Below are 14,903 nucleotides of genomic sequence, written 5' to 3'. Positions count from 1 at the left end.
AGTAGCTCCTAGAGATTAGTGCAGTGTTGACCGTTTTGGGGAGGAGTAATGCATATGTATCTTGTAAGACTGCCAGACAGGCTGCTTACCTCCTCCCATCTTCACCTTCCTAGCTTGGCTTTCAGGTTCACTGGAGATGGCAAAGAGGATTTAGATGCTGTAAAAGTAACTCCTGTTGCTGGGCTGGATTTGGAGGCAAGCAACATTCTGAGGAGAAACTGGGAGAGAGACTGTGGGCAACAGCAGGGATTAAACAGTTCCCAGTAGAGGAGTGGCCTTCCTTTGCCTGGTTAACACGCCATGGGTTTGGTTACTAAGTCTCTGGCCCTTCTTTCCTTGTATCCTGGATTCAGTTTACTGCTGGGCTTTCAACTAAAAGAGGCCTGTTGACAACCACCCTCTCTCTTCCGATGGCTCAGTGGAGAGGTGCAATCTAATTGCTTTCCCTTTCCATTCCTCAGTCCTTAAAAAAAATAATTATGGCCTGACTAGAATCTCAATTAGCTGGGAATCTGACTTGGAGGTAGAAAGCAGACGGGCAAGCAAACTTGTCCCTTTGCCCTACTCCTGCCCCCATTGGTTTCTTAATTATTACATTTTATCCTACACGAGCTTGGGGCAGCTCACATGGTTCCCTCTGTTCTCATGCAACACTGTAAGATGGATTAGCTGAGAGATTGTGACTGGTCCAGTGTCACTTCGTGAGTTTCACGGCTAAGTGAGATTTGAACCTGAGAACTCTCCTAGTTCAGTGCTGTAACTGCTGCACTACAACAAAATACCACAGAAACTTATTCTGGGCTCTATTTCCAAGATGTAGCTCTGACCCTTTAACCAGGGAGCAGCAGTGAAGAATACCTTTGGGCCGAGTTGCACAAAGTAGGTAGTGATTTGCACATTGTCCATGGTTACTTTATCAGATTTGAAATTCAGCAGAGAAGAGCTCCAGCCAGATGTCCAACATTCCAGTTATAGCCATGCAAGGACCAATTCACATTAAGTGTTTGCAAGTATTGTTGTTTTCCGATTCCACCTGGAATGCGCCCAGGACGAACCTGGCTTGTCAAAAGTTGCCAGCATGCTGTTGATGAGCGAAGTCAGAAAATTTGCACAGCTCATCACAGAAGCATTTTCCATCTGGGCAGACAAAAACACCTGCCACAGCAGAAAAAAGCAAGGCTGTAGTTTTTGTGGCTCTTAGGTAAGAGAGCACCATCTCTTCTTGAGAAAGCATGCTTTCTTGTGATCCCTAAACTTTCCTTTCAGTTGGCCTCTTGCTCAGCAGGAGAACAGCACAGACATCATGCCAGGCTCAGGATTCAGCTTCATTGGCCCTGGAAACGTTTACTGGATGGGCACCCAGTCTTGTTGGCTGTTGGAGCCTGCCATGCCAGATATCCAAATGTGGCTGCAACTTCCTTCCAGGGTCAGCACCCAGCGCTATCTTGTGTGAGACCTGAGTTGATTGTATCACCTCAAAATGCACAAGTACCCAAGTTGGCTTTTCCACACTAGGATAGAGGGTTTGTGGGGGAGACAGAAAGAAGGGGATTGCAACACTACATGGTCTTTCAGTGTCCTTGTTAAAATGTGGCAGGCCTACATCTCACAGGCACACTGCTGATCGGAGAGGATTTTGGTTTTGTTTTTGTCCTGAGAACCCAAACAGTAGGTGAAAAAGCAAAGCATGCCAGAAGGGTCATAGTTGGAACTTACCTGTTCCATCCTGAAGGATTCGACAATCTGTCACTTTCATTATGTATCTCTATGTCACGGGTGGGTGATCTGGCTACTGTCGTTTTCTCTGGAACAAATATGGAATAGCTCTGTTATGTTAATGGAGTCCCCTCATGTTCTTATCCCTCATAAAGCATTGTTGCAATAATCCTGCATAGCAGCCCTTGTTGTGGTAGTGTTGTTGGAGCACATCAACAGCTGAGACTTGAGAGCTTTCGCTTATTTCTTCTACTGGGGTGTTGCACATGTGGGATTATGCACACAGTTCAGGTCTGCTCTAAAATTGAAGCAGAGTGCGAAGCTTTAACAAAGGGGGAAAAGGCAAACTGCTGGCAAAACAGATGGTTGCCAGGATTCTTCCACTCTCCAAAATATTATTATTATTATTATTATTATTATTATTATTATTATTATTATTATTATTATTATTATTATTATTATTATTATTATTATTATTATAATAATAATAATAATAATAATAATAATAATAATAACAGTATTTATATACCGCTTTTCAACTAAAAGTTCACAAAGTGGTTTACAGAGAAAAATCAAATAACTAAATGGCTCCCTGTCCCAAAAGGGCTCACAATCTAAAAAGATGCAAATGAATACCAGCAGACAGCCACTAGAACAGACACTGCTGGGGTGAGGTCATTTATACTTGTCAAAATACTTGTCATTTATGTGATAGTAGTACGGTGAAGTGAGCTCAGTCTGTTCTTGAAGAATCAATTTGACTCTTTAAACTAATCTCTCTATATTGATGCTAGCTGTATCTTTCTCATGGTTTGTCATATATATGTGACCATTCATCAAGAGAAATACAAATGAACAGATCCTCTGAAAAGTAGTGGTTTTTTCACAACCAGGTGAGTAAACATGGTCAAGACTGTGCAGCAGGCCTAGCTGAATCAGAATGACAAAAGCAAGAGGTTCCAAGATGGGTAGTCAGATCGAAGAGCTGTGGGTGATTATTTATTTGGGCTTGGCACGGTGTGCAAAAGCTCCTATGTTGGAGCAGAGGGTTGAACTTGATCACCTTCTAGTTTTTTCTAGCCCATGATTAAGACACCCACAGGAAGTGCGTGCACTTAAGACTCTGGGAGGCTACTGGGAGTTAGACCCAGAATCTCAAACCAAAAATAGTAGAATATTCATAGAACCTCCTAAAATAACTGCGGGAACTTCTGCCTTGCAGTCATGTGGAAGAACCACTGACACCTTTTCCAGAACATTCTCAATTGTCAATGACTAAAAATAGCCACCAAGCCAGAGCCAATTCCTGCCTGTAGCTAGTGTTTGGGTCTTAATGTAAAATGCCTTCTAGTATATGCTTTAACTGAGGAGGGATGACAAATTACTATTCGGTGTATTTTGGATCTTTTCATTTGCTGGAAACTCTAGAGTTAGACTAACTTCTTCAACACATCTTGATCTGCCAGGTGCACAGAAGAAGTGAAGACTCCAGGAGAAGAAGTCAGCAAATCAAAAGTCCATTACAACGTGGAGTTCACGTTTGACACTGATGCTCGGGTGGCTATAACAATTTATTATCAGGCTACTGAAGAATTCCAAAATGGAGTAGTGAGGTAAAAAGCAGGAATCTGGGGAGGGGCAGAGATCATTTGCATCCTGTAGAAATTGTTGTGATTGTGATGGCTTGATGGTATAAATAGAACAGGGATATCAAATCTGTTTCATACAGAGGGTCAAATAGCATTCATGGTGCCTGCTGAGGGCTGGAAGTATCATCATTAGCAGGAAGTGACATCATTAAGCAGATGATGGCCAGAAATAAGCACTTTGTTCTCACATAAACTCATTAGCTGCAGATGACAGATGAGAAAATGTGTAAATCTTGTTCATATTTTCACCATTTAAGAGAGTCCAATTATCAAGCTGGGAGAGCCCAATTATAACAGGGGTCAGATAAATTGCTTCCGGGGGCCACATGTTTGACATGCCTGGTTTAGAATGCCTCAAGTTTAGTGAGATCCTCTTGAATTTTATCTCTTGGCATAATATTTCCGTGTAACATTCTAAATAGCAAAATATATCTAGCTGTTGCAGTGGCAGATAGCCTTGCTTTTAGGCAGGGGCTGGAAACATGCAGTTCTACACTGATGAGGATGAGCAAAGCTTTCAAAGAACTAAAAAGAATAGTAAATTTAGAAAATCAGAATTTGCTAAATAAAATAGCAAGATTCAAACTACTGTGGAGGAAGAAGGTAGCCATGCTGCTGGTTGCCACTTGTTTTGATTTTGTAAAGGGTAACACGAGCATGTTTACACTGGGGTGTTACAGTCAAGGAGCCAGGAATCTTGTGACCAGGGATGCCACCTGACACTGTCTCCCACTGCTGCTTCTGTCATGGCACTTAAAAATTTGAAAAGTCATTTACCAGGGTGTTTCATGTGGTTTTTGCAAACTTGGAAGTATGGGGCTTCTGGTTTTATTTAAAGAGATCACTCACACAAAAGTGCACATTCATTTGTACATCCCCTGAAATTAAACTGGAAGTTGCACACTTTCAAGTTTGAGAAAACCATGTGACGGAACACAGTAAGAAAGCAGGTGATCCACTTTCTGTTCACTTTCAGTGAACAGGGAGTAGATCAAGCTGGAGGGAGGTCGTTGCAGGCCCCTGGTGAAGGGCATGTCAGATCAACCACTTTGTTGCCTGTGCCTGCCATCCACCATACCCACAAGCCCAGCCTCTGCAAAGAGTGCCCAGCCTCTAAAGAATCAAACAAGACTTAAGGTTAGCAAATGACACAGCTGTGAGAGGGTGTGGGAATGAGGGAGGTGTGCATCTCTAGCAGTATCTAAGATGTGCTGGTGGCTAAGCAGTTATATTTAGCACAGTGCTTTCAATAAAAGGATAGTACTATATGAGAGGGAAAGGGCATTTGCTGTGCAACAAAATACTGTGGAGTCAGTACTGGGAAACCTGCCATTTCTCTTTAACTGAATCACTACTTTGACAGAAGATATTTTAACTCTCTACACACAATGGCATGTTGTGGACAATAAATTCTACCAATGTTCTAAATGTAGAGAGGTAAAAAAATCATTCAATTAATTCCAGAGTTGTGCGGGCTGAGTGAGTGAGTGAGTGAGTGAGAGAGAGAATGCTTTTCTTATCTGTGGCACAGGAAATGCTAATATAGAGCTCCAATACTTGCTTGTTTGCTGTTTTTTTTATCATACCATTTGTTGCCCTCTTTTAGCATGGCATACGTGATTCTTTCCCTCCCTACCCTTCCCATATTATCCTCACAGCAGTCCTGTGAGGTAGGCTAGGCTGAAAGAAGGTACTGGCCCAATGCTGTCCAGGGGTCTTCCATGATCAATTAGGGATTTGAACCTGGGTCTTCCCCAGCCTTCCTTCAATACCTCTACGACTGCGCTGGTTATAAGCTTCATATAGCTTGCAGCTCACTTGTATACCACAATAAATTCCAGGGATGAGGATGGAAGCACTGTAGGCTCAGACAGGGAGTCAGTGTGTGCAAATCAGTCTGAAAGAGCAAGGATGAGCAAGCAGAGATGTGGAAGGCAAGATGAAAGCTAGGCATTAAGCTAAATGAGAATGATAGTAAAAATGGGCCAAAAATGGAATCGTACTTGAGCAGCCACCTGCACATTCTGAGAAAGTGGCAAGCCATACTAATGGTCTTTTTTGGGAGTACAAATCTTACTGCTGGCAGCTGAACAGCAGCCCTCCCAAAGGCTGAATGTTGATGCCAGCCACTTCTTTTTTTTTTTTTTTTTAACGCTGAAGGCCCCTTGGAACAATGTTGCATAATGATACAGCATTGCTCCAAAAGATTTCTGGGTTCAAAAAAGTGGGGGGTCTCAGGCAAAGCACTGCTGCAGCCGCCACCCACTGCAAAATCAGCATGAGCAAAGGGGCAAAAAGTAAACCCCAAATTTGAGCTGTATGTTATCAAGTGTTACTTTTTGTTGCTCTTTGTGATCCGCTTTTGGGTAAAGCCAAAAAAGTGAGATGATTTGTTGCATAGTCCTTATTATAATCAATGTTCTGTATGCGCAGGGAGAACAAATTGATTAGACTAGCTTAATGGTTCATTTGAAATTGTCCTTTTTCCCAATCGTAAAGATGACCTTTAGGCTACTTGTAGACTACTCTTTAGGCTAGAGTCCTCCACTTGCGGCCCTCAGGGACTCCCAATCTGGCCCGCAGGGAGCCTCCAGTCTCCAATGAGCCTCTGGCACTCCGGAGACTTGCTGGAGCCTATGCTGACCTAATGCAACTGCTCTCAGCCTGAGGGCAACTGTTCGGCCGCTCGCGTGAGCTGTGGGATGAGGGCTTCCTCCACTACTTGCTGTTTCACATCTGTGATGCAGCAGTGTCAGTGAAGGAAAGGCTGGCCTTACTTTGTGCAAGGCCTTTTATAGGACTTGAGGTACTGCAAGACCATCATTCATTTATTTATGTTCCATCTCTAATATATTCATTTATGTAAACTTATTCAAATTTATTAAATAAAATGTAAATTAATACTTTTTCCCCCGGCCCCCAACACAGTGCCAGAGAGGTTATGTGGCCCTCCTGCCAAAATGTTTGGACACTCCTGGGCTAGACTCTAGAGAATCTTGGGTTCATGCCAGAGAAAGCTGACTTCCAGCTATGTCAGCCGATGGCAAGGCAAAATTCAGACCAGGATGGCTTTTTGACGTGTTAGTGCCAATTCTCAATAAACAGTATTGCATTGTCATACTTGAAGCCAATTTGAACTGAATTAATTGAATGTCATCAGGATGAGAATGACACAAGGGACTGAAAGTTAGTGTGTGCTGCCACATGGTGGGATATCTTGAAAATAGGCCTTGAGGATACCTTCTTGAGTGGCACATTACTAGAGTTGCTTCCAGACTAAAGTTGGCTTGCTTCCGAACTAGAGCCCCTCAGCACTACAGAGGCATTTCTTTCCATCATTAGCTGGAAGTGGAATTAAAACACAAGTTGCACACAACACTTTGATATACAGGTTGAGCCTCATTATTCACGTGGGTTCCGTTCCAAGCACTCATGTGGATGGCAAAAAACACACTATAGCAAATCAATTTAAAAAACAAAGTTTCTTTGCTCCAGTGATTTTAAAAACAGCCTTGCTGACCTTTGTGATGTAAGATAAGAGTCATTAAGAAGACAATCTATCAGTTGTCCTCCAAGAGCTTAGAAAGGCGCTTCACTCAGCCCCTCCCTTCACCAATGCAAAGTGATCACCTTTCTTTCACGTGCTCAGGGGGAGGGGAGGGGTCCTCTGGAGAGAGAAGGATTGATGGATTGTCAGCCAGCTGCCCTCTCTCTCTCATTAAGGAGGCTATTGTTAAAGGACTGTTCAGTTTTTTAAACTGATTTTAAAGGGGTGTATTTTTCTCCTTCTCCAGGGATCAGCACATTCCTTTTCATTTGCAGTGGCCATTCCTGTTGAGTCCATGTATAAATAGGCTGGACCTGTAGTCTTTGATTATTTAGCAGTGCCCTTTCCCACGTCCAAAATTCTTCAATAATATTTGCTTATAAGTAAGTCCCATTTAGCAAAAGTCCTTGGCAACTTCAATTAAAAGTTTATTGCTTTCAGGTTCAACCTGATTTGTTGCTTCCTATTGATTTTGGCTAGGAGTATTTAAAGATAAGTCAATTGCCTCTTGAATAGCATCTTTAATTGCCTCATATCAGTTTCTCATCATGGGGAAGGGTAATAAAAGCATTTAATTCCCTGTTTCCTCTTGTTTGTCTTTTTTTTTCTTTTGCATTTTTTAATAGCATAGTAGTGCTCCTTTCATATAAAGCCTCCTCCTTCCCTCACAGAACAGAAACTGACATTGGGACAATTTAGAGAAACTATTCACCACTAATTTCACCTGCAGAGACCAACAGGAAGGAATAAAAATGAGTTGACCTTGCAAACAGAAATATATAAAGTTATAAGCTCCCTGAAAAGCCTTAAACATACGTTTCAACATAAGTGCAGACCTCTGGAATCTAATCCTCAAGTTGGGGACTACCTGTACAGAAAGCACTGAATTGCATTGTCTGACTGTTCTTTAAAAAGCAATTGAACAAAGAATGACAATTGCAGGGCTAATGTGGAAGCAGCCTTAGTTGGAAATTTGATATTCTGGGTAACAAGGAAGTTACCATCTGGGTTGCATTGTAGAAGGACTTGTTGTTGAGTATTGTGGAGATATGCTACTTGCTGGGATGCCAGAATTTTAAGTGCTCATTCTGTGGTCATTTTGTTCTGCCTTTTTCCTCTTTGTGGCAGTTACGTTCCCAAAGACAGCAGTTTACAATCCGAGACTGTCCATTACAAGCGAGGAGTGTGCCAGCAGTTCTGCCTCCCTTCGCATACTGTTGATCCCTCAGAGTGGACTGAAGAGGAGGTAAGGCAAAGTGGATTGAAGAACAAGGAAAGGCTCTCTTCAACCTTGATAATTCAGCCATGTAAGGAGTTCCTAATAAGCTATCAGTGTGTTGCCTATGGGAGCCTGGGAATTCTGTATAGAAAGAGCTGAATTTAGCCAATTGGATCATATATTAATGAGGAAAATGATGTACAGTCAACTTTTAAAGAAAAAATGGATTTATAGTACCCCTTCAAGTAAATATGATGGTGGTGGTTTATGGCACTCAGAATTGGTTTTGCAAAAGCAGCTTAGTTGGGCAGCATGATGGAGATTGCAGAGATTAAAATGGCAAATTTTTTTCTTTCTGCAAAGTCTGCTGTTGGAGGCTGTGTAGAAGGAAGGAAATTTAAATGTTGGCTGCTTCTTCTCAAATTGCTCAGCCTCTCCAGGAGGAATGAGTTAGAACAGGGGTGCCCAAACCCTGGCCCTGGGGCCACTTGCGGCCCTTGAGAACTCCCAATGCGACCCTCAGGGAACCCCATTCTCCAATGAGCCTCTGGCCCTCCAGAGACTTGCTGGAGCCTGCACTGGCCCGACGCAACTGCTCTCAGCGTGAGGGTGACTGTTTGACCTCTCGCGTGAGATGTGGAATGAGGGCTCCCTCCACTGCTTGCTGTTTCATGTCTGTGATGCAATAGTGGCAGCAAAGGAAAGGCCAGCCTTGCTTTGTGCAAGGCCTTTTATAGGCCTTGAGCTATTGCAAGACTTTCATTCATTCATATAAGTTCATCTTTAAAATATTCATTTATTTAAACTTATGTAAATTTATTCAAATTTTAAATGTAAATTAATTCTTTTTTCCCTGGCCCCCAACACTGTCAGAGAGATGAAGTGGCCCTCCTGCCAAAAACTTTGGACACCCCTGAGTTAGAAGAAGCCCCAAATTTTGGGGGTGCATGTTCTGTTTTCAAATGTCTGTCTTTTGTTATTCTATGACTCCTATCCTACATTAACAACTTCCACACAAGTACACAAACAGCGAAAGAGTAAAGTACTTTCAGTGTCTTATGTGAAAATGCAACATGGCTCAATCTTGAGCATGTACACTTGGACATAGGATTCACTTGTGTTTTAGCATTCCAACCTTAATCTCAATCCAATTTTTCCAAGCCAAAAGGAACTGTTTGTCCTAAAGCACGAATTCTGTGGCCAACAGATGTTCAGTGGTTTTTACTTCAGACGTTCTTCTTTAACCCATTTCTGCCCAGCCCACAGGTGTACGCTTTTGATCCCTGTTGCGTATATGCAGCGTTGGGCAGAAATGGCTTTTAACTGCCAAATAACAAGGTCATCTGCAAGAGGGATCTGAAGTCCTTAGGAGTGGACCTCAACAAGTGGGAAACCCTGGCCTCTGAGCGGCCCGCTTGGAGGCAGGCTGTGCAGCATGGCCTTTCCCAGTTTGAAGAGACACTTGGCCAACAGTCTGAGGCTAAGAGGCAAAGAAGGAAGGCCCATAGCCAGGGAGACAGGCCAGGGACAGACTGCACTTGCTCCCGGTGTGGAAGGGATTGTCACTCCCGAATCGGCCTTTTCAGCCACACTAGACGATGTTCCAAAACCACCTTTCAGAGCGCGATACCATAGTCTCTCGAGACTGAAGGTTGCCAACAACAGTTGCAGAATTTCAAGCTCTTTAGTTTTATATTCATGTTTTGACACCATGGGTGCCAAGGGGCATCATGCCTCTTAGCAAAAGTAAATTATTGTAATTCCATTCATCTAACTACCTTTCTTCCCTAATAATGATAGACACCTGCACACAACTGTCTTGCTTTTGTGTTTTGCAGCTGGGCTTTGATCTGGATCATGAAGTATATCCCATGGTGGTGCTTGCCGTAGTAGATGAGGGAGATGGTAAGAGATGTTCTTGAATGTTATTAAGTTTTGATGCTGATTAACATAGATGCCCAAAAGGCTTGCTTGGCAAGCTGTCATTGTCCTTTTCCAGTGCAGCTTCTGATTAGGTAACATCCAACATATTTACAGTATGTATCAGATGCCCTATTGAGTTACATTTGCAAAGAAATAAGCAGTGAAAGCTGTCTATAACAAGCTGCCTAGGCACTTTTTGCTGACCTGATTTAAAAATTGCCAACTTAATCCCATTTCCCATCAAGGTTTGGATACTTGCAGTCAAAGCCTACATGGACAATCCGTCAGGCTTCTGCATGTGTGAGAGTAGCTCTCATCCTTGCTTCTTTTTTCGCAGAGCATATGGGCCACTGCCATGTTCTATTGGCAACTTTTGAAAAGGTGAGTTCTGTTTTCCTTCTGATCTCTAGTCCAAATTGACTTCTTGGGCACAGGACCAATATTACAGATGTGGATAATGAGCTTGCTGTGAGTCTGCTCTGTGATAACTGAGTAGGAAAGACTGATGATCTACTTGGGCCTTGGGGTCTGGCTCAGGGTTCCTGGGGGCAGTGGGTATGATAGGGGCCTCACTGTGGCAAATCACTCCATGGTCAAATCAGCACCTTCACAGTCTTTTCCAAGCCCCTAACACCATCTGGAAAGGTCATTTTAGTAGCTCAAGGAATGCTTTGGAGAGTTGCTTATTGGGGAGGTGGAAACTTATTTGAGAAGGGGAGGCTTATTTGGGGAGGTGTTTATTTGCTTGAACTTTTTGCTGAACAGTAGTAGATCTCTGCACCATTTGCATTTAGAGTTTTCTTTCTACCTGCAGAGTCCAAACCCCAGAGAAGATACCATTGATTTTCAGATGGGTGTCTAATCAGAAAGCTGCTATTATACTCTCAAAAGGCAGAAGCAACTAAAACTCATTGATAACAACCTAGAATGATTTTAATGAATTAGTTGATCTGCATGGGTCCCCCAAATAGTCTTTCTTGCTCATTTAGGCAGGTTAAAAGGATCTAAAAACATTCCCATCAGTGCACAGTAGAATAAATAGAATGCCTTGGAGGCTGCTTTGAACTATAATAATCCTTTGTGAGACCTAGTACAGGAAAGAAGGATGTTGGGAGAGTGGAAGGGATTGTGAAAATTAAAAGGAGAGTGATTCTCAGGGCCAAACTGTGTGCAGCATTTTGTTGGAGCTAATGGGTTTAACTTTTCTGTACTAATAAGAGTCGGCAGGGGGAAAAACAGAAATCAGACTCTTAGTGGTGGCAAACAGTTAAAGTCCCCTCTCACCCCATTGTGTTCCTGATCTGAATTCTCCCTGTCCCCATACCCCAGCCCTTATTTAGTACAGAAAAGTAAGCGCTCCTGTGCTTCTTGGTGCTATGCTTAATGTAAAATGTAATTTGGCCCTTAGAAAATTCTGAAGCACAGGGCCCTAAGATGCAGAAGGAACCAAACAGTAGTTTTTTACATGGAAAAAAAATCTTTTAAACAGATGCACATGAATTCTTTTCTATCACATGCATATCACATTGAAAGATAAAGGTGTCAAGATTCCATGTGGGTTTTTGTTTTCTCAGCATGCTGATAGCAGCTTTTGTGTGAAGCCCCTCAAACAGAAGCAAGTGGTGAGTGTCTGATGGGGGAGGGGAATTGCCTGGTGACTTTTTAGTACTGGTGCGCCCCTGGTTACTTTCCAGGGAAAACTGTCTGAGATGGTGGTTAGAACAATAGTCCTCATTGGGCCTCATAACACAAGCATACTTGGGGGGGGAGGAGGAGGATGACGACAGGGGTCTAAGGTCCAATCAGGCTGCCCTCTCTGCTTCAGAACTTTTTTTAGACAAACAGGAAAAGGGAAATCCTGGGTAGACTGGCAAAAGAAGAGGTTGGTTTGATGACAGAACAAAGAGGCCCCATACAAAAGCTGTAACAGAGAGTGGGTTAGAGCCATGAAATGGTGTCCTCACAAATGTTCCTGGACGTGCCTGCGTTTTGCCTCCAACTTTCTCCTATAATTCCTCTATGCTGGGCTTTTTTTCCTAGGTGGATGGAGTAAGCTATCTACTTCAGGAGATCTATGGAATAGAAAACAAATACAACACACAGGATTCTAAAGTAAGAACCAGAAAATAGAAACCCATATGTTGCACATAACACAAGCCCAGTAGTTCTTGGTTATTTTTAGATGAAATTAGGAAGTTGCTGTTTTGAGGGGTATGACGAGGCGGGTTAATTCTTTCTTTGGAGGCTATTTTTCCACTCAGTGGTTTGTGCCCACAGCCTTTCCTGCCTCACAATTCTGGGTGCATGTGTGCAAGGATAATTACGTGTACCTTGAAATACATGGTGGGAGGAGAACAGCCGGGGATAATTTTGAGAGGAAAGACTACTGGTGGATATAGAGTTAATTACCGTTCCCTTTTGTCTCTCCCTCCTCTGTGCAAACCTGAAATCTTCCAAGGCTGCTTTTCATTTTACAAAGAAAAAAATTCTGTTGCCGTTTGTTATAAATACTCATATGCTAAGCTCAGCCACCAGGTGACCTGATGTGGCTTGTGTCAGTGGTAGATGGCGGAGGTGGTGGATCCTGGGGTGCCCTTCTCCCCAAGTCTGCCACCACCTCCCATCAGTCCACTGCAGAGGCTAGCCACATTGGTCTGCCTCCTGATCACTTGAGCAGGAAGCAGGTTATCTGCCTCCTCACTGTGCTCTGTGGGCTACTTTTGCAAATCCAGGAGTGTGGGACTTCTGGTTTTATTTACAAGGATTACATGAACAAAGGACCTCCTTCATTTGCACAATCCCTTTCCATAAAACTGGAAGTCCTGCTCTCCTGGGTTTGTGAAAACCCAGTGAGGAGCACAATAAGGGCTTTTTTCTCTCCAGTATACCATAGCAGAGGCAGCGGCAGTAGTGGTGTTGGCCAGTGTTCCAGGTCACACCAGCCCTAATGTGGCTATCTGCAAAGAAGTGGCAAGTCCCTTAGATTATTTCCCTTACACAGAAGTAAATGTGTATGATAGTATGATTTTAAAATCATGGCGAAGATACACGTGGAATTCAGTTTCTTACATGGAAAAGGCATGTTTGTAGCAAGTACTTGTGCTCTGTGACATGACCAAAGATAAGTTACACACAGGTATGTGTACTTAATCGAAATCCAAATTAAATTATTTTCTTTACTTTCCCATCCAGGTGGCTGAAGATGAAGTGAGTGACAACAGCGCAGAGTGTGTGGTCTGCCTCTCAGATGTCCGGGACACCTTGATCTTACCATGCCGCCATCTTTGCCTCTGCAACACCTGTGCAGACACCCTGCGTTATCAAGCCAACAACTGCCCCATCTGCAGGCTGCGTATGTCCCCAAGCTTTTCTACACCACAATATTGGGCCAAAGTGGGCAGCATTTGCTCCTCTGGAAAATCAATGCTTTGTCCTGATTAACTTTTGGAAATAGACATTACAAGTACTCAGTGTGCAAAGTTAATTTCACTTGTGACAGAGCCTAGCTTTGTTGCTGCTTGTCTCCAGAGCTTAAAGAACTGTAGCCAGCCCTGTATCATGATTTTGTGTTGGCTGTTTTGGGGTTGTCTTAGCCAATGCACCACGTAATGTTTATGAGAAGAAACTCTGGAGAACAATCTCTGTTCTTTAGTATTTGTGTTCTTTGTTCAATGGATGTTGAACATATGAACAGAGGAAGTTGCCTGATGCTGAATGAGACCATTGGTCCATCTAGTTTGATATTGTCTGCACTGATGGGCTGTAGCATTTGGATTGGGGTCCTTTCCCAGCTGTACTTGGAGATGCCAGGGATTGAAGCTGGGACCCTCTGCATGCAAAACATGTGCTTTCCTACTGAGTGACAGTTCCATGTTTTGGAAACTGCTTAATTTTTCCTCCTATCTTGTCTTGCAGCATTTCGGGCCTTGCTACAGATCCGAGCCATGAGAAAAAAACTTGGACCACTTTCCCCAACCAGTTTCAACCCTATCATTGCATCCCAGACCTCTGACTCAGAAGAGCACTCGGTTAGTATTGATGTGCTAACTGTTCCAGTGCTGACTTTGCCCCATTTTTGCTGATTTGGTCTTTTGAGCTGTGAAATGCCTCCTGGGTTTATTGCAAATGTCCTGTGCAGAAGGAGGTTTTCATTTGACTCTCAGGGTTAAAACTGTAGTCTGGCTATATAGTGGCTTTTATAGGTACAGTGACCATTGAGAGATCCAGGAGCAATATAGCAAGAGAAACCTAATGAAAGCCAGGAAATCCAGAGTTGTCACAACACAATGGAAAATTCCTAGGGCAAATTGGGGCTAATTCACATTTTATGTAAGCATATAAACCTTTCTAGAGTAAGTGGAGATATTACAGTTTGACTTAGGACATGCACAGGTGGAGCCTATTTATCCATGAATTTTTTATCCAGGGATCTGGCTCAATGTGGGTCCCTGTTGAGCCAGACTTGGCCCCACCTGAATTCTCTGAAGACAACTGGAGCTGAGCTCCAGTAACCTCCGGAGAGCTTTCTGAAGCTTGCAGAGACTGCCTGTGTCCGCCCACAGTTTCTGCAGGCTTCAGAATGGCCAAAAAGGCTGAAAAAAATGCTACTTCCATTTTTAATACCTTCTAAGGCATTAGGAGCCTGCGGAAGCAATTACTGGCAAAAATAAGGTGTGTAGATCTAAAAATATGGCTCGTATTTTGAATTTTATGGCAACAGCTCAACCTACTGTAACAACTTACTTTGGTGAATGCTGTGTTTCATAATGAACATGTGCATGTGTCATTCATATATTTTAAAATTTTAATAAAAAGAATTTAAAAACACACTTTGGGTTCAAGGGAAAGA

The 14,903-nt window shown here is 42.9% G+C and overlaps 1 protein-coding gene across 3 annotated transcripts in view; it reads left to right on the top strand.

The window, feature by feature from the left end:
- Positions 1-14,903, top strand: part of RNF157 (ring finger protein 157) — a 90,511-nt gene that overhangs the window by 55,251 nt on the left and 20,357 nt on the right. For all 3 annotated transcript variants that reach the window (XM_066614761.1, XM_066614764.1, XM_066614763.1), the window contains exons 4-11: positions 3,183-3,329; positions 8,041-8,158; positions 9,970-10,036; positions 10,392-10,435; positions 11,629-11,676; positions 12,095-12,166; positions 13,247-13,406; positions 13,970-14,082. In XM_066614761.1, the coding sequence (XP_066470858.1) occupies positions 3,183-3,329; positions 8,041-8,158; positions 9,970-10,036; positions 10,392-10,435; positions 11,629-11,676; positions 12,095-12,166; positions 13,247-13,406; positions 13,970-14,082 (769 nt within the window). The remainder of the gene's footprint in view (positions 1-3,182; positions 3,330-8,040; positions 8,159-9,969; positions 10,037-10,391; positions 10,436-11,628; positions 11,677-12,094; positions 12,167-13,246; positions 13,407-13,969; positions 14,083-14,903) is intronic.

The sequence above is a fragment of the Tiliqua scincoides genome, chromosome 2, assembly GCF_035046505.1.
Source record: "Tiliqua scincoides isolate rTilSci1 chromosome 2, rTilSci1.hap2, whole genome shotgun sequence".
Lineage (NCBI taxonomy): Eukaryota > Metazoa > Chordata > Lepidosauria > Squamata > Scincidae > Tiliqua > Tiliqua scincoides.
This window is presented reverse-complemented; position numbering and strand designations above follow the sequence as displayed.